We start from the raw sequence: 20,057 nt of genomic DNA, 5'->3' as shown, positions 1-20,057 counted from the left end.
TGTCCTCTCATCCTCACCTGCTGCCATTCTCTCTCTCGTCGTTTCACGCTGTGCCTTTCTCCTCGCTCATTCTCTCCATTACGTCCTCTGTATTTCCACCACTCCCCCACACCCACCCCCCCACAACCCAAGCCCTGTCCACCTCTCACACTGTGTCTTTTATCAGTTAATTCATTCTTTCTGTTCCTCGTCTGCTGGCCTCGTCTAACCTATTTCTCTCTATCTCCGTTTCAGCTGTCGCTCTCGCTCTCTCGCACCCTCGCTCCGTCTCTCTCCTTCTGTCTCTTTTGGTTCCTTTCCATCTTCCCTCGCTCTCTCCCGGAAACACAAAATTGCCTGCATGTGTGTACACACAAACACACATACATACAGTATACTGTACATGCACATACTGAGACATACACACACACAAGGACAGAATCCTGGCTGTGTGCAATAGTTTCCGCGACAACACACACACACACACACACACACACACACACTCCCGGCTCTTCTCATGTTATCACGATGAAGTTATTCCAAGGGTCCAATCTGACAGAAGTCTTTAATTGGACAGACAAGAAGGTGATTTTATCTTTTAATTAGCTCTCCTACTGAGCCACGTCTATTGTCTAAAATAGACTGCATGGGTATTGCATAACATATCACTGGCTTTTCTGATTAATACACTAAATGTGGTAGTAGGCTAATTGCTTCATAGTTAGAGAGCCGGGGTCTGCTGCATGAAGATGAGGAAACGGATAGACATAATCCCAAGTGTTCCCGGCTTTTTTTTTTTTTTTTTACTTAACGGATGACCACGAATATAACAATACAAATCATTATATATCTTTTTTTCTGCAGCAATAGCACATTTGTAGAGATTAAATGTATCCATGTGTGAGAGCCGCCTCGGAGAACTACTCTGTACAGTAGTGCGCTGCTAATGTATGGATATTTATAGTCTGCCTGCAGTGCTATGAACAAGTATACACAGGTGGCTAATTAGTGCCAAAGCTAGCTGGCTAGTTTGGCACACGACTGCCACACACTCGTACCACCGAGAGCCGGAGAGGGAAAGCGAGAGAGAGCACTTGATTTTAGCTTTGGAAAAGAGCCAAAAACCTGCAGTGCGGGGAGGAGAGATGAAGAGCTGCGAAGGTAGAGTGAGCCAAAAAATTCTCAAGAAAAAAAAAGGAGAAGAGGTGGAGGGGCAAAATTTCCCAGAAAACTGAACCGTACATAATTTAATTACCTGTTTTACAACCCACTTTGAGATTTGTTTACAATATCTATGTAGTGGGAAACATCAGTGCTGAGGGAAAGTACATCTAAAGGATGAGGCGGTGTCTCATTTTCTTTCCGTGCAATCAGTTTCTGATTAGCAACACCCGGCCTCAGAGGCGATCACTCGGGGTCAGGTGTTTACACTCAGCAACCAGCACCACCAGTGTGCTTAAAGCTGCACTGGGTAGAAATGGAGCAAATATGAATAAAAAAAACTTATTTTTTACAAAACGGTCACTATATTCTGACAGTAGTGCATGAGACAGGTAATCTGAAAAAATAATCATGTGCCTCTGTATCCTCCTGTGCTCCTAATGGCATCTGCAAGATTTCAAAGACCGGAGGAAAACAACCAATCAGAGCTGATCTGGAGTCTGAGCCGGCTGTCAATCACTCGCAAACTCCAATCAAACGGTCAAACTAGGCAGCGCTGATCAAATATGAATCAACATTCTGTGACTGTAATGCTTATTTCTCGCCTCAAATGTTTTCATAAACATCTTGTAGTGTACTGTTTAGCTGTAAAATGAGAAAGTTTGTGACCCGGCAGCCATGTTGAGACTAGTTGAGGAAACATCAAGCACCGCCCACCAGCCGGAGCACAGCCAATAGGAACACTCAATTGGAACGCACTCTCTGAAATGACCTCTGATTGGTCAAGGTCTCTTGTCACAGGCTAGATTTTTTAAAGCCTGAATGAAAACAGAGCCATGAGGAGGTGCAGAAGTATCTCTCAGACTACTTGAATTACAATATGCTGAAAGATATCATGGAACGTTTGCCCAATGATGACAAAATGTTTTGCCTACTGCCGCTTTAATGTCGAGGGACTCGAGTTATGGATGCCCCCATGATGTTACAGCCATTTGAGTGCACTAAAGCCAACCCTGCCTTCGAATGTAAATATGATGATTTGTTGTTGAGTGTTTTAGGAATGCGACAGTTTGAGTACACTCTCATATATTTCAGAAAACAAGCCTCCCTTTATTGATCCGTCTTGATTTACGGCAACATTTTGGAGATATATCACCGCTTAATGTCTTTACAAAATGTATCTTTCACAACGAGGCAGCTGACAGCATTGATTTGCTATGTCAAGCACGCCGGCTTGATCGCAGACTGGCTAGATCTCCGGCCTGAATGTCAGCGAGCAGAAGTATCTTGTTCTAAGGTTCACTAAGGACACAATTACGCCCCTTCAAAGAAAAATTGATTTCATAAATATTTTAAGGATGCGATATGAGGGCTCTGTGAAGGGTCTTTACCACGAAAAGCTTGAGGTATTCTCAGACACAACAAACATAAAGTGTGGAGTCATGGTATCCAAGGACTAGTTTCATCTTTTATCCATCATATTTTTCTCTGCAACGTTGTGCAACATTTCTCACGGATAAACACACCCACAGGAGCCAGGTAGTGTATCACAGCGCTACCTGATCCAGCCTGAACACTTAGTCAGTACACGAAAACTGCTAATGTACTGTCAAAGGCTCTCTCTCTTTCTCCTTCTCTATCCTTTCCTCCGACGCTCCATCTCTCCCTCTACGTCCCTCCCTCTGTTAGCTGAGCTCTCTGATGACTTTGGTTTCAGATGCTGTCTATTTTTGCTGGGGGGAAACGTTACCCTGACGGACCCATTGTTTATCAGATCAGCATGCAACTCATCTTCCTTTGCACTCAGTTGTTCCTAAGCTACTCTTCTTCTGTTCACTGATTAATCTATGAAATACATAGTGCTGTATTTTCAAGCAGGCGTGCAGGTATAATAAGGATAAAGACAGAACACGCAAGACGAGTTTCAAATGAATGGATGAGACGAGAGTGAAAACACACACCCTGTTTTGGTGCTTGCGCTGTGTGCGGTTTGCGAGTGTGCGCGCGCACTCGGTGGGGCATTAAGCAGGTATCAGGTTGTGTTTCCATCTGCTCCAGAGAGGGCTCTGATAGTCCTATTATTTAATCTGCTGGTCATTCTAGACGCCAGGCAAGAGCCGTTTAGCCAGACATAATTGAATGCTTCAGTGTGGGAGATCACCTTGGCCGTCTGTATGGGCCGTGGTGCCAGGGATGTTCACTCAGACGATGTTAGACTCGAAATAAGTAGCTGGGATTTTTTGCAGCACCAAGGTTGAAAAGCTAAAGTTCAAAACATTTGTTCCAACAAGTCGCACACAATAGAAGACAAAGAAAAAAAGTTGAATATTTGAACTCAAAAGTTTCCATAATACACTAAAAACTAATTCTGCCTAAACGAGAAGATAATTTACTTTGTTCTTAAAAAGAACTGACAATAACTTAACAACTTGAAACAAGGCAGTTTACTCATAACAAGATTTCCCTTAAAATTTGTCAAAAGCAAGATTTGCAGACAAGACTAAATCCACTTTGGATATGGACTTTTTTTTTTGCTGTAAATAAATTAAACTATATCTTATCTCAACTTATGTCTTCCTATTTTTTATGACTTCCACTGCGGTGATGTTCGTAGCGAACAAAAAAATGCCATCAATAAAATGCACAGTTCTTCACGAGTACAAAAATAGACACGTTTTCATTTCACAAACCCACGCTGCCTCTCGTACTACGTTTCTGTGTGCTTTAGCAAGGAGACCGTGTACAATGATATATGGAGTACTGTAGTGTGAGGTAATTATTTATTATATTTATAACAAAAACTGATTATTAATATTTATATCTGAAGGTTATGTTTGGAATCTGCTACTTAAGGCGCAGTAGGTCTGTTATTGGAGTGAGAAAGTTGTATCTTCAACATTGTGTATTTTCTCCTACATTCAGTGCCTGTACTTTTTACTTATTGAATACTTATCTCTCATAGCATTTGAAATGTTCTATAATTTTGGCATAAAGAATTATTATTTTTTTCACAACAGCAATAGAGTTTTCACCTGTTCACCTGGCAGCTGTTTTCCGTTAAGGTTTTCCAGCACGACATGTGGTAAATATCAAATATAACTGATATGTGAACAAAATCTGAGAAGTGAGAGGCAGCATCAGGGGAATCACTTTCGCTTTTATCATAAAAAAGACACAGAAGTTGCACTTTAGCTTTGCCTTTGGACAAATCCTCTAAGCTGGTATGCAGCATGAAATAAACATCAAGGACAAACTGATGTCTTTAATTCAGTAAATCTCCACCCTGAACCCTTGTGCATTTATTATGCAATGAGCTGTAACCTAGATTGTGGGGGGAAACTACGCTGGTTAAAAAAAGTTTCACAGTTGTTGTTATATTTAGCGACAGTGTCCCATGAATGTTTCACTCCAGTGAATACGACCTCCCAGTCTGTTACCACGTGGTCAAAGGTCAAATCACCATCTGCCGTCATTGGAGCCCATCTTTCTTTCACATCCTTCCTCCCTTGGAGTTTCCCAGTGAGCGGTGTCATCATAGTTTCCCATATAAAGTGACTGATAAATCAGTAGGAAAAACGGCAGGCTTTTCACTATCTAACTTTAGAAAACAGCAACTATGTATTGAGATCTTAAAATTAGATTATTTTAAAAACTCTGTCATTATTTCAGACACATTTCACTGACATCCACAATATGTGGATGGATGTTGTTGCTGAAGGCACAGTATACTCAATAGGGATTAGGGCTGTCCCGAATACCATTTTTTGGGCTCCGAAGCTTCGGTGAGAAACATTCGAAGGTATTCAAAGCTTCGCGGTGCAGCAGGCTGACATGTTCTTCTGTCTGTTTGTCTCCATTTCCTCCGTTTCAGTGCCGCTGCCATACTATTGTACACACGCACCTCTACACACAACAAACAGCGATATCCGTCTGAGAATAACTAATAATAATTAATGTTGAATATGAATAATGTTGTGGGATTATTCCTTATTTCATGGGCAATTTTTGGATTTCTACATTTTGATTACATACTTATATATAAAAAATAAAATACAAAAACAAAGCATTCGAATAGTGATTTGGAGGTTCGATTACCATGGCAACGGTCAAAGCTTCGATGCATTCGGGTCAGCCCTAATAGGGATGTTAATAATTAACCATTTATCTGTTAACCGACAATAAGAATTTTGAGAATAGCTGGTCCGTCTTAAAGGTCAGCCGACCTTAAGTGAGCCTGAGCCGGAGTTGTTTCATGCTCCGGGGCTAACCCCCTTCACTTTAACCAGCAGGTGACTGGCAGGAGCTTGACTTGGGTCTTGAGGAGTTGTAGCATTTGTTCACGACAAATAAACTGTACACACACTGCACTGCTACGTTCACAGCTATAACGTCACTGATAACTTCATACTCATTGTCACACACACGGTCTGTCGGACACTTGCTAACGTTACGCTGGAAACCCCAACAGAGTAGCCAGGCAGACACACAGCTGATAAACCTCACAGCTAAAGTAAATGATGCGATGGAGACTTTCTGGGAAAGTGGATGCATGCTTCCACGACAATGCACCCAACATCTTGGCTACTAACTCTCCCGGATGTGTGCGCATACACTGCAGCTGGTGGTAAATGATGGGTTTAACCTGTATGTGCAATCGGGTTATTGTTGCAGCTGGGCGGCACTTCAACCACAGCACCCCATGCGAGGCACTAATCTTGTCGGTTAACGGTTAATGACCGGTTAATGAGGGTCGGCTATCGGTCAGAATTTTTTTTTTCCATCCGTAATACTCAAACATATGACTAGTACTAGCGCCATTACAGAGATACAAGGTCAAAAAGTGTTAAATTACCTTGGAAAAAAGGGTACTTACTGTATGGGACACACTCATATTGGACCTCCAGGTATTTGTATGTGCCAGGACAGGGGTCAGGGAAGACATCGGGCCCAGCCACCACCGCACACTGGGTACGGTTGTTGCATCTACATGGGGAAGAGGCAGATATGTTGGTTAAACACACCCAGATGCACAGATACAGTATTTTTTTTGAAGGCCAAAACACTCTGTAAATACAGAACACAGACACATGCGATGTTATATGCATTGGGATGTATTATATCCTCTCATACGATTCACTACATTCATCCTGACACTCAAGAGTCATCTGTGTTTAAGGGCTCTTTAGATTGATAAAAGAGCAGACAATATAATACCCCTTAATGGTACACCAGGAGTGGACATTACACTAATGGAATCCTTGAGTTCACTCGTACACAAGATGGTCCACACAATGGCTACTGAAGAGCTGTTGTGCAAGGACACTTCTGGTGTGTGTGTATGTGTGTGTGTGTGTGGGTGTGTAGCAGTGAGAACGATAACCTATGGCTTTAACAGTATTTTGCCCCAGACTCCAGATAATTAATTTTAATTATCAGGGGGGCCCCCTCCTCTGACACACAAAAAGTAAGTATTCCTCACTGTTATTAACGCAAGGCTATGTAAGGCAGCACACCATGTATATTTACTGTGTGTCTGTGAGGGTTTGTGTTGGCATGTAGACGTGCGGCGAGAAAAAAGCATAGCCTACGTGACATTTACGCACAAGTGTTAGTAATTATACACGCTAACAGTCCTCACAACCAAACATGATTTGTCGGGGGATGTTCGAAGCCCATATTTTATCATGATAGATACATGTAATAACATAAAATGTTACCTCACACTGAAGCGCCACTTTATCTCAATGACTCCTCCTGGTTGAAATGAATTATCGAAATAACGTGAATGAATATTATATACATGTGCAAGACTAAGGACACATGAGGAGAAAAAATTGTCTATTTTAAGAAGGCCGACGAGCCATTTCTCTTCTCATCTGAATATTTTCTTTCAATTAGTACAACTGTTCTGTCTCTCCCTCTTTCCCTCTCTGCGCACCTGTCAAACAGGCGACATTTACATTAAAAACAGTCAGATTCTCCCATAGAGATATTTTTAATGAGCATGCCAAACCCCTCAAGTCTCCTTTCTTACAGTATCATTCAACAATTTGCATAATGAAATATGCATGAGAGCTAATTTAATTTTTTGTTCAATATTCACTTATAACACAGGGAACCAATGTAGGCTACACACCCACTTGCTGTGACGTCCGTTTGTGTCTATTTCTGACCGGTGCGTCTGCGGTCAAGTGAGGGGCTATTGAAGTTTAAAAGGTTTCAAACTCTGTGTGTTGCGCTGTCTGTCATATTCTAATAACAATACCCGCCAGTCTTCTCTCCTCTCTCCCTCCCCGCTTTTTTTTCTCGCCTCTGTGCTTTTTAATTTCTTGCCCCGGTGCCTTCATCATCGGTCACCTGTCATCAGTGCAAGTTGTGGACTGGGGCAGGGGGGGTAGGGGGGCACAAACTGACACGCCGCCACAACTTTGCTCACAACGCCGACCAAAGGACACGACTCGCTGGTCCACAGTCGTGAATCAGAGTGCAAAACCCCATTTAATGACCTCACATATTCGCTATAGCGCAAATCCCGTAGTTGTTATGTCATCAGGCTGGGAGATGAAGACAAGCGATTAGAGCTGCATGTTTTACTCAAAACGTACTCAAATAAAGTGCTGCCATGCAGTGGTGGACTCGGGCTGTCTGAGGGGCAGGGGCGTAAAAAATAACAGCACATAGGAAGTTTTCTAGCATGTAGGGCCAGCTTAATTAGTACTGCATCATGTTTTCGCAATTTTAAGGCCATCCTAGAGGGCACTTAATCGTGTTTTCTCTACTGGAAGGGCATCCTAGAGGGCACTTAATCGTGTTTTCTCTACTGAAAGGGCATCCTAGAGGGCACTCCATTGCATGTTTTTTACTGGAAGGGCACCCTAGAGGGAACTTCATCGCGTTTTTTCTACTGGAAAGGCACCCTAGAGGGAATTTCATCACGTTATTTCTACTGGAAGGTATCCTAGAGGGCACTTCATTGCATGTTTTTTACTGGAAAGGCACCCTAGAGGGAACTTCATCGCGTTTTTTCTACTGGAAAGGCACCCTAGAGGGAATTTCATCACGTTATTTCTACTGGAAGGTATCCTAGAGGGCACTTCATTGCATGTTTTTTACTGGAAAGGCACCCTAGAGGGAACTTCATCGCGTTTTTTCTACTGGAAGGGCACCATGGAGGGCACTTCATTGCATTATTTTTTACTGGAAGGGCACCCTAGAGGGATCTTCGTCACGTTATTTCTACTGGAAGGGCACCCTAGAGGGCACTTCATCACGTTTTTTCTACTGGAAGGGCACCCTACAGGGAACTTCATCGTGTTTTATCTACTGGATGGGCACCCTACTGCAAATTTCCCCACTGTGGGACTAATAAAGGAATATTTTATCTTATCTTACTGGAATGACCCTTCTACTGAAAGGGCAACTTAGATGGCACTTCATTGCGTTTTCTCTACTGGAAGGGCACCCTAGAGGGCAATTTATGATATTTAATCTAGGGGCAATGCTGAGGGCAATGCTGCAGTTTGTTCAAGCATGGGGGCACCGAGGAGGGCGGTCGCCCCCCTGTCCCCACAGCCCCCCCAAGTCCACCAGTGCTGCCACAGGTGTAAGTGTAGGATTAACTATTTTCACACACAAACTTTTAGGGGGAAAAAAAATGTTAACACCAAAATGGGTTTCTTGGTGGGCTTATAAAAATGTCTCATCCCTAAAGAAGAAGGGGGAAAAAGGATGCTAGGGAACTGGGCAGTGAAACCACATGACATCAGAAAGTCATTGCACAAAGCCAACAGAATGCATAAATAAGTGAAATACAATACATAAAAAAAGCCCCGATGCAGGAAACAGGCAGCGCAGAAGAAAGAAAAGATGCAAATGTGTTCGAAGAGAGCAAAAGGGAGAACATTTAGGTTTTGCACTAGCTGTTTGTGTGTTTATTTCTACTTTATGCTGCTGCAAAATAGCTTCATTTCTTTGGCACTTTCACGGCTGAGTCATAAAGCACTGAAGGTTATTGACTGGTATTTTAAATAGAGGGTATAGAGCAAAGATTTGACATAATCTCTTGCGCGCTCTATCTCTCTGCTATCACTCCCTCTTTCTCTGTCTATTTCTGTTCTGCACTACCTTTCTTTTTTCTTCACCCCACACTCTCTAAGCCAAGATAATAAACCAATTTCTTTCTCAGCCTTTGTCTTCATCCTTCCCGCCAAGGAATTATTCCTCTCCGTTCCTCCCTCTTTGTCTCTCATTCCGGCTGTCTGTTTATCTGTCTTAAACCCACTTATAGCTGCAGTTTCCGAAGTCACACCCAGATATATGTGGTAGGCCACTTATTGCTTGCTTCTTTCTCTCTCTCTCTCTGTTTGTCCTCTCTCCCTCCTTTAATATCTTTCTCATTCCTGCCTCCCTCAGGGCGCCATCTCCAGCCTCCCTCTGTTTCTCCCTCGATCCCTCCATCCTTAGTAAAGCCTGTGCTGACGTCACCGTTCTGTCTGAGCCAGTAGTCTGAGTCAGATCCAAAAAAGACTCCCTTATGTCCCCAGTACCTCCATCGCCTTCTCTTTTTTTTTTCTCACTCTCTCTTACTCGCGTTCCCTCCCTGCCAATGTGTTTATCCAACAGAAGAACATCAGCAAAAAAATCCCAATTCACGTCCTCTCTGCATTCTGACCCATGATGAATGTAGATGCAGAACATGCACATACGCCCCACACACACGCACCTTTGCAACCTTTTTTTTTTTCCACATTTTTTCAAACGCTCTATATTTTTTTTCTTGTGTGGTTTTTCTTGGTGTTGGCAGAAATGCTCCTTTTTTAATTAGCATGACCACATCAAAACAAGGCAGTGGCCTGGATACCGCCTTGCCTGCTGGCTTTCTTCCCTGCAACGTGCAACACGCACACAGACACACAAACAAACTATTCACTAACAAAGCCGAGCTGTGGCAGGCAGGGAGAGAGAAAGCTGCGATGCTGCAGTGGGTGCTGCTGTTGTTATTGTCTCTGATGTTTTTCACTTTGTTTGGCAGACCTCCCTTCACTCCGTCTCTGTCTCTATCCCTCATATAAACATAACTGACTGATTGATGATTTGATGAGGCTGACGCCGGCTGATGGAGTGTGTGCGCGTGTGTGGGTATGCGTGCGCATATGTGCCAGCGACATGCGTGTGTTTGCGAGCAGATGTAAGCTGGAATAAATATTTGCGAGTGTGCGTGCGTGTGTGTGTGCGTGTGTGTGTGTGTGTGTGTGTGTGTGTGTGTGTGTGTGTGTGTGCTCGAGTGCAGATGTGTTGAAGAACTATATAATTACAGAGCAAGTGAGAGCTGGGAACTAATCCTCATGAGTTGAAAGAGGTGTCTGGGAGTGAGTGATGCACAAAGCCTCGGCACAGTCTGGAATCAACATTCGCATACAGTCAAACCGCTCCCGCAACACTGTCTGAGTCATCTACAACACTGGGAACATGCTTAACACATGCAAACTTTCTGGTATGTTGAATATCGCACATAGACTACACACTCAATAGACAGAACATTCTAAAAACATACAAACATTATACACATACAGTAGGTTACATACTAACATGCTATTTAGTAGACTAAAACAGTATGTGAGATTTTTTAGTATGTATGAAATTTGCAAATTGCATACTATTTCCAGTGAAACATTACAGTTTAATCAGTTTACCATTATAGTGCACTATATTTAGCTTCCACTATTTTAATGTCAGAATTCTGAATGTGAAATGTATACATTAAATAGTGCCTTCATAAATTCCCACATTGGAACACAAAAGTAGTGCCCATGCCATGTACACAAATTTCTGTTTACAATCCCACAATGCAATGCATCACATTTTATAGATGTGACAATTACAGTACAGTTGTGTGACTCTATTGAGTGTCTATTATATAGATTATATAATAATCATAAATCAGATACAGGTCTGTTTTTTGACCTCAGCCTGAACAGTCGTATTGGAATTCTTGCGACTTTTACGTCACACGTTACAATCCACATTCTGCAATTCTGTGCTGGAGGGAGTCACTCTGTGAATACTAACATGGAAGACAGCTGCGATGGAGGTAGTCAGTGGAGGGACAATGAGTATTATTATTATATAGTATATCATTATTATTCCACTGCACATCAACTTATAAATGAAACTCACTTCAGTGGCCTCCATATTTACTACTGTACGACAGCGTGGTGCATGTGACGTCTTTGCTATGGTTCTTTTGCGCACTGGAATCTGATATTTGCCACATTTAAAAAATAACATGAACATCCAAAAAAAACCGAATTGGATCCGAGCAATAAAAATGAATTAAACACTAAGGCTTGTTGCAGCGTGAACGAAGCTAAACCAGCAGGAACATTGATGGTTCAGAATATTGAGGAATCTCTCGGTGAAGCTCCCTCGGAGAGTTGTGCAACAGTCGGAACATGCAACACGGACTAATGGTGCGCATAATGTGACTATTTTAATTTGCTCGGCTTGTTCACCCACACTGTGAGGTAACTTGGAAAAAAACAGACTGGGAAAAAAACATTTTCTGCTGTTGACAGTGACTCATCCATGAACCCAGAATGAGGCAGAGGAAATGGTGGGGATATTTGGGATAGCTCAACACGGAATTAAATAATTTGCAGACAAAAATATAAAGAGAGCAAGATAGGGGAGATGGTGTCAAACTGAATAGCGATATTCACTTGTTTGCCTTTCAATCAAGAATACATTGTGTTCTTTCTCTTTGCTGTCTGAAATGTGGTGACCTTGAGAGATTATTTCTTTGCAAATAACATAAATGTCCTCCTCTGTTCGTATTTACGGTCATCAAATGTTGCTGCAGTTTAATGGGAAATAAAAAAAATACCTTTAGGCAACATTTAGACACAAATAAAACAAACCTTGACAAGAATTATTGCTAGATAATAGCATTACTGTACCAGTAGTCCAATTTATCCATAAAAATAAAATGAATACAGTTTTGTAATAAGCCAAAAAATATTTCCCAAGGTAAAAAAAAAAAAAAGATGGATTTTATAAGGCTGTAACACATTACCAAAAGAAATTAAATTAAAATCCTCAAACTGGGAAAAATTAAGCAAGGGGAGTTGAGCAGCTGGAAAAACATAAAATAAAAGACAGTTTGTGAAAATAACAAAAGGAAGGAGGGGAGATGATTTCACGGGGCTCTTTATGTCCTGCGGGAGTTCAGGAAACCCATTTGACAGCAGAAAGAGCATAGTTACTGTATCTCGCTACAGGATAAAAAGCTGTTAGGCTGGCCATACTTCCTCTCTCTCTCTCTCTCACACTCACACACCACATATGAGATTCCGCTGCTACTGGCCTCGTTTCTGCTTTATTAGCTCCCTGATGTGGTTATATACACACACCCCTATACAGTAGGGCTGTTTGGAGATGGACAAATGGAGTGACGGAAACCGTGGAAGGATGCAGAGGAATTGGGATGTAGTAAGTAATTGAAGAGCGACGCAGGGCTTGTGATTGACGGAGGTAAAAGGAAGGGGAAGAAAAAGACAGGTGTCTGTGTGTGTGTGTGTGTTTGTGTGAGTTAAATCTGTGTATATGTTGTCTACCATGGGGGTATAGTGAAGCAGACGCATCACATCCTGTGCCAGCATCACCACCACCACACACACCACCATGCTTATAAAGAAATGACAGATCTGTCTCTCTCCTTCTCTTTCTCCCACACACTAGCGAGCACACACACATACATATACATACACACAAACACTAGCGCACTCCTCTGCGGTCCCTCAATGCGTTTCTGTCAGCTCTCGAACAGCCTGTCTGACAAGCCACAGGTAAAATAATGTTGTTTTCCCTACTGGGAAAAGGCTTTGAAACGTGTTACATTATTAATATTTGGCTGGAGGATGGCATTCTCTCCCATTTTTCTCCCATTCTGTCTGAGCATGTCAGGTGTCATTTTTGACACACAGCATGCAATATACAGTACACTGTGTATACCGTGAATACTGTATATACTGTCTTCTGTCAAACAAACTGCACCTCCCTGTATACCTGGTGAGAATATACTGAGTATAACTGGATAGAAACTGGATATGTGACGCGTGTTAATCCAGCCTTTAAAATTGACCTAATTTCTTGGTGATAGTGAATCATATTTATTAATTTTTTTATCTACAGAAGACTATCTTCTGAAATGTTTTACAAGAAAAAAGTGATGAATAATAATATCTTATGTCTTATCATACTCTGAGGCACACACAAACACAGTATGGCCTCTTTCTTGCTAGCAGGCTCACGGCCAAGTACAGTTTTTGAGCTCCGCCATCTCTCCTCTCCTCCCCTCTCCTCTTCCACTGGTAACCATGGCAACTTCCACGTCGTCCGATTCCAGGACACACTCGGGGAGTCTTCCTCCTGATTCCACCTAGCAACATTCCTGTGCTGATATCCCTGTGTTTTAAATCTGTGTTTGTGCATTTCCCTTTATGTGACACCTCTTTCTCCACTGTTTAATCAAAGACCACCTGCTTGCACAAATCTTCCTAAAAGCTAAAAGACGAGTAGCGTTTCAGACAGCCGAGCTGTCGCTCTCGGTTGGCGAAAAGCAGAGAAGCGTGTAAGACACCGTCGCCGCCAAGACGACGGAGCCACGCCACACCGAGACGCTGTCTTGTAGGATTTAGTCAGCCTCACCTCATGGTGCACAAAAAAAAAAAAAAAGCATGCTGTTGTGTATATGCATGTGTGTGCATGGGCAGGAGGGCTGTTGCTTGTGTCCTGGTTTAGTTTTGCTCTTCATTGTCAATGTCAAAGCATCACGACAGTCAAGAAGAAGTCAGTCACTGTCTACACGCCGGCGTGTCTGAGGCACTGATTCACATGCTAGTCTCTGGATGTGGATGTGTCAGGCTTTGTGTGTGCATGTGGGAGACAGTGTGATGTCTAGACCATTCTCAAACCATTCTCAGGCAGCAGCCGTGTAGCTTAGGTGCTCTGTGAAGCATGATAACTAAGGTTAGCAGAGCTGGGGCGACAAGAGAAAAAGGGTCAGACAGTGAAGGCTTTGACATGTGGAAATACAGAGGTTTCAGCAGAGCACCACAGCTGTCAGTCAGGGCCGAATATATATTGGTGCACGAGTGGGCGGATGGAGAACGCAGCTGCGTGTAAGGGACAATAATATTATGTGATGACGAGCCGACAATGGAACATTTGCGTTCATTGCTGTCACATATCTGAAGGAAAGTTTCTGTATACGCATTTCAGGACTGACTTGTGTGCCAGAATGTGTCCATCTTGAAGTGTGTCTAAGTTCTCTCTAGATATATGCAACTATCTGTGTGTGTGTGTGTGTATGTGTGTGTGTACATATGCATGGATGTGTGTGGGCCCTAATTACCGCACTGAGCATGGGTGACAGTTGGGCCCCCAGGGTGCCGCAGGGCATCTCCTGTAACCGTGGTGACTATATGAGGGTGGCAGCGCACGCACACGCACACACACACACATATTAAGTAGGACATTTCCAGATATGACCTCATTCAGTGGGAAGCAGGGTAGTTAACAGAGAGCGGAGAGAAGAAGAGTGAACAGACTGAGACAGAAAAAGTCGGAGATAGATATTATAACAAGACATAATTGTAAATATCCTGGTGAATCCACCTCTGCAAAACAACACACACGCACACAAAACACACAAAAGTCACAGCCTCCCTCACAACCTCGGTGCAAACCTTCAATTTAGCAGATAATATTGTTATTGTACTTGGAGTCACTGGGCTGGAATAATGATCAGAAATGTAAGATTTATGTAAGGTTTAGAGCATTCATTATCTGTTCTGCTCTCTCTCCTTCTCCTTCTGTGTTTACAGAGATGGATTAGACTCAAATGGATAGGACAGATGAAATGTATGTATGCCTGGGAAAAAAAAGAAGAAGTGGCAGACTGTATGACATAGTTCACTGGTTACACAGTCCTGGACTGCAGCACATGGCTAGCACTAGATTGCAGTCTATGATTCAAGTGGTTTTCTATAATTCAGAGAGTCAAAGGAAAAGAACTTCAGAGGTTTCTTTACTCTCTCTCCCGCCTGAAAGGTTCAAAGGTGCGGGTGCGCGCTCGCCAACACACACACTCACATACAAAAGCATACAACCACAGATGTATGCATTTGCACACGTGCAAGTGGGTTCACACTCGAGCACACTATAGCCCGGTGCTTTGAAGGCTGAGACTCTGTTCTAAAGAGACAGGCTGCCAGAAGAAGTTGACCGGGCTCGGGAACTGATGAGCAACTCTCTCAATTTCTCTCCGAGTGTGTGTTTGTGTGTGTGTGTGTGTGTGGGCAAGTGTGTGTGAGCATGCATGCGTGAGCAAGTAAGCCTGTTCATGAATGCATTCATTGGTGTGTGTGCACACAGGGCTGGTGCGTAGTTGTGTGTTTACAGCGATCGTGCACCTTGGTTCCCCGGGGCCACTGAAGGCTAGGGTTTAATCTGGAGACTTTGGATGTTTCTCTGGCTTGTAAGTTCTGTGAAGTATGGAGCTAAAATATAGAATTCATACTATAAAATACAGGCAACATGCTGCACCCCCGTAAGCCCCTGCAGTTCAGCCGCAACCTCACCTTTCCCCTTAAGCTGGGGGGGAAGAAAAAAAGTGAATGGAAAAAGCAGGAAAGGGCGGTGAAAACTAAAACAGATGGCGAGGGAGAAAGGAAAAGTGACAGAGAGGGTGAGAAGTAGGGTGTGAGAAGCAATTTGAGGAATGAGAAGGGGGGAGGAAAAAAACTGGCGTGACCAAAAAAATGGAGATATCAAGAGAGTGACAGATAGGAGAATAATAAATTAAAACATGTTGCTTCCAAAAAAGAAAGGAAGAGAAGGGGAGCGCAGCAGAACGGGGAACAACTCCCTACCCTTGTCTTTCTTGTCAAAGTGGTTTCCCTTTTGTATTGAGGGACGTCTTCAAGCGGGATGGGGAGGGAGAGAAGAAAAGAGGGAGCAATAGAGAGAAAGAAGGGCAAACAAGGTGACAAGGTGGGGAGAGGCGGTGTAGAGGTGTCAGGAGGGAAAAGTCTGTTTGAAGTCCAGAAGTAATTTTCTAACATGGAAGCTGTGGTAGAGGTAGCAAAACAGAGTTTGTGTACACCGTTTACACATTCTTCAGAGTGTCTTGCAGCCTCAAGTGCCCTGAATGCATGTGTGAGATCGAGAGAGGGTGCGCTGAAAGGTACTCGGTCCATGAAGCACTCAAGTATCAGTAAGGGACAAGGAATGTATTGTGAAGCATCTCCGTAGAAGCCATCAAGTCGCTTTTATGTCAATAGACCGCTATAACCTGCAGGCATCCCACCAGTTTGGCTTGCAGCTTTCTCCCTGTGCAGAATTGAACAACCCAAACCTTCCAGGGCTTCTATTGTCTTGATATACGTAACTCTCTCCAGTGACACTTTAATGTGTACTCAAACCCAACCACACCCCGGCTGTAGCCAACTCGCCTGCTTCGAAAAATACAATGAAATTGATCCAGATTTTTTTTTTTTAGAAAAACACATATAGAGTGCTGTGGAGTGAGCCTAATAAAACAATGAAGATTGGAAACATATGTGCATTTTCTTAATGAAATAATAAATGTAAAAAGCTAAATAAAATCGAAGAAAGCTGCAACAGACCTTAAAACAGTAGCCATTTTGAAACAGAGGCATTTCAGTTCAAAACACGATAAAAACAGAGTGAGTCATTGAACTGGGGCCAGTATATCGCTAAAAACAGATTAAGCGTAACTTTCATGGCCACGGCTTCGTTTCCCCTTCAACCCAGTGTATCCCAATGGGGAGATAATCTGGGAAATGCAGCGATATCAGGTCCTCTCTTGGTTGCCTGAGAAGCCTTGTGAGACCCTCTGGAGATATGAGGCTTTGATATCAAGACCAATTATGTGGTATGGGCGCACACAGACACACACAAACATACGTGCACACACACATACACACACGCAATCACTGGCCTTGGAGAGTGGTAGAGAGGAAAACAAAGAGAGAATGTGATACTGAGGAAACACTGGGCAGGCGGAACATGCTCTGATTTTATCAGCCAGTTGAGCTGGGCTTGAAAAGCAGAGACGATACAGACATAGAGGGAATGAGAGAGTGGAAACCAGACAGGCTGAAACAGACTGAAGAAGAGGGCTGTGTGAGTACGGCAAAGAGCTGAAAAAGCACGCATGAACACACAAATGAACCACTGCAATGTGCGCAAAAAAAACCCCAGCACAGCCTTCAAAACGCATTAACAACACATTAGACTCTAAGATTCACTGTGTGCATTAATGTATCACTGGTGCTTTCACGCAACACACTGTGTGTTGTCTTTACGGTATTGCGTGCACACACAGGCTCACTCGCAGCTTCTTGCGACAAACACACACTGAAAATATATGTGATAAACAGTTGTTTCCGGTCTGAGTCACCTCCACAGAGGATCCCTCAAGATTAAGCTTGGCCTCTGGCTCTGCTAATTGGAGCTTAAAGTCTGGTGTAGCCCCTGGGCAGTGTGTGCTGTGTGTGGCACATGCTGTGAGTATCTGCCTGTGTGTGTGTGTGCGTGCGCATGCGTATAAATTATGGATGGCAAGGGCTGTAGGAGAGTGGCCACACAAGCTCCAGCTGTCAGAGCGAGCAGAGAGAGACCGAGCCAGGCCAAAGCAATCGCAATCAGAGCACCGGTCCGGCACATGGCACGGACAGGTGGTTTGATAGAGAGACAGAGGAGCGAGCGAGAGTAGGAAGATGACAGCAATATTGAGACAGAAGAAAAGATGAGAGGGGAAATAATGGGACAGCAGGAAGGAGAGAGCACTCAAAGTCAGGGTAGCACGTGATCTGAAAAATTAAGATACTAATGGTGACATTAATGAATTATTTATGTCCCGACATTCTCATTACACAGAGCATTGCTTTCCCCTCATTGCTATTTTTATTTCCAGTTAGTGCTCATCATCGTACCTGCCCGACACCAAAAGTTGGCACTGTAGTATGTGGAGACCACAGCGGCATAAAAGACCAGTGCAACTAACCAAATATCCAAAAGACCAATTCTTCATAATTCTAGCTGGTAACAATAGAACAAAGTAAGTGTTAAAGGAACAGTGTGTAACATTTCAGGGGATCTTTCAGGGGAGCAAAAATAGAATATAATATTCATAACTACGTTTTCATTATTGTCATCATTGTGTTTTCGTTAGAAGAGAATGAGCTCTTCATAGCTACATAGGGAGCGGGTCCTCTTCACGGACTGCGCCATGTTGCTCAAACCAAACACGGGTTCTAGCAAGAGCCTTTTTTGCATTACCTGAAGGCCACCGTAGTTCTCCGACACGCTTGTGAAACTGTGGTAACGTGAGCTTCCGTCTGACTTCCTTTTCTCCTAAAGTTGTGTTATTATGGTAAAGATGGCCTCTGAGACGTAACGGCGTTTCCACAGTTTTGCATTCGGTGTCTCACGTTACCACAGTCTTGGAAAGGGAGGAGTCAGCGGAGGGGTACTCAGTTGGTTGCAAACTGCAACCACTAGATGCCACCAAGTCCTACACACTGTACCTTTAACGGAATATTTGTCCACATAAAAACTCAAATCACTCAGGCAGTAAGTACTGTAAAACATTGCTCAGCCTCCTGTTAATAAAGATTTTTCATTAAGAGAGATGATTAGTGGAAAAATTATTTTCTGAAGCTAATTTTTACTTTGCTCGTAAGTGACGATAATTTCCCTAAAGCACGTATGCTATGCTATTCAATTAGCTTGTCTGAATATAGCTCATCATGTTTGTTAAATAAGACGTCTATATCAGGTATAAATGCTGGTATCCACAACCCTAACGTCAAATATTCTACAAGCTCATAATTGTCCAGTCACTCTTAAAGGTACAGTGTGTAGGATTTAGCGACATCTAGTGTTGTGGTTGCAGATTGCAACCAACTGACTACCACTCTGCTCACTCCTCCATTTCCAAGGCTGCAGTAATGTGAGCTGTCCAGTGTAAAACCGTGGTAACGCCGCTCGCCTCACTCAGATGCCATCCTTACCATAATAAGGTGGTACCACGGTTTTGTACTCTGCGGCTCACGTTACCGCAGTTTCACAAGCATGTCAGAGAACTAGGGTGACCTTCAGGTGTCTGGGCTACTGTAGAAACATGGCGGACTCCGTGAAGAGGACCTGCTCCCTATGTAGATATGAAGGGCTCATTCTAAGCTATCAAAAACACAATTCTTAGTTTCAGGTGATTATATACTAATATAATATAATAATGAATATTCCATTTCTGATAATAGATCCCCTGAAATGTCACACACTGTTCCTTTAAACATGGGTGGGAGTCGGGATATAGTTGGCAAACAAAGCTCTGATACCTTACCCATGTCTATCAAGTCTCATGCTTAATTTGTGAGATCTGTGTCTTAATGGCTTTGTTGGCATCTCACAGCGGCACAGCGAACATCTCAGGGATTGTTATACTATTAAAGAGAATCAAAAGTTATGATGCATGTATTGTAACCCTCGTTCAGTGATACACTGCTAATTCTGTGGAGCACTCCTTCTGGCTTCAGTTCCTGTGCTCCTAATAGCGCTGTCAGGAGAGGAGGCTATCACACTGGCCAGCTGTAGAGGAAGTGTTACCTGAGTAATTTCCATTGTGTGATAAGGTTCTACAGTTGTATGGCATTGTACTGCATGTACAGGAACTGAGAGCAGCAGATCTGCACCGGGTGGGGCTCACGGGTTAGTTTCCACAGATTTTCCATCACCTTTCTCCCCTTTTTTTCCCTGTTACACTACGTCTGACAGGTGTGCTGCACTGTTGTGTCGTTTTCATGCTGTTGTTGTTTGCTGTCAACTTTGTG

General features: G+C 43.1%; 1 protein-coding gene across 13 annotated transcripts in view; it reads right to left on the bottom strand.

Moving 5' to 3' along the window:
• adgrl3.1 (adhesion G protein-coupled receptor L3.1) overlaps nt 1–20,057 on the bottom strand; it is a 135,433-nt gene that overhangs the window by 67,472 nt on the left and 47,904 nt on the right. For all 13 annotated transcript variants that reach the window (XM_037761904.1, XM_037761926.1, XM_037761955.1 and 10 more), the window contains exon 5: nt 6,014–6,123. In XM_037761904.1, the coding sequence (XP_037617832.1) occupies nt 6,014–6,123 (110 nt within the window). The remainder of the gene's footprint in view (nt 1–6,013; nt 6,124–20,057) is intronic.

Source organism: Sebastes umbrosus, chromosome 3 (assembly GCF_015220745.1).
Source record: "Sebastes umbrosus isolate fSebUmb1 chromosome 3, fSebUmb1.pri, whole genome shotgun sequence".
NCBI classification, from domain to species: Eukaryota; Metazoa; Chordata; class Actinopteri; order Perciformes; family Sebastidae; genus Sebastes; species Sebastes umbrosus.
This window is presented reverse-complemented; position numbering and strand designations above follow the sequence as displayed.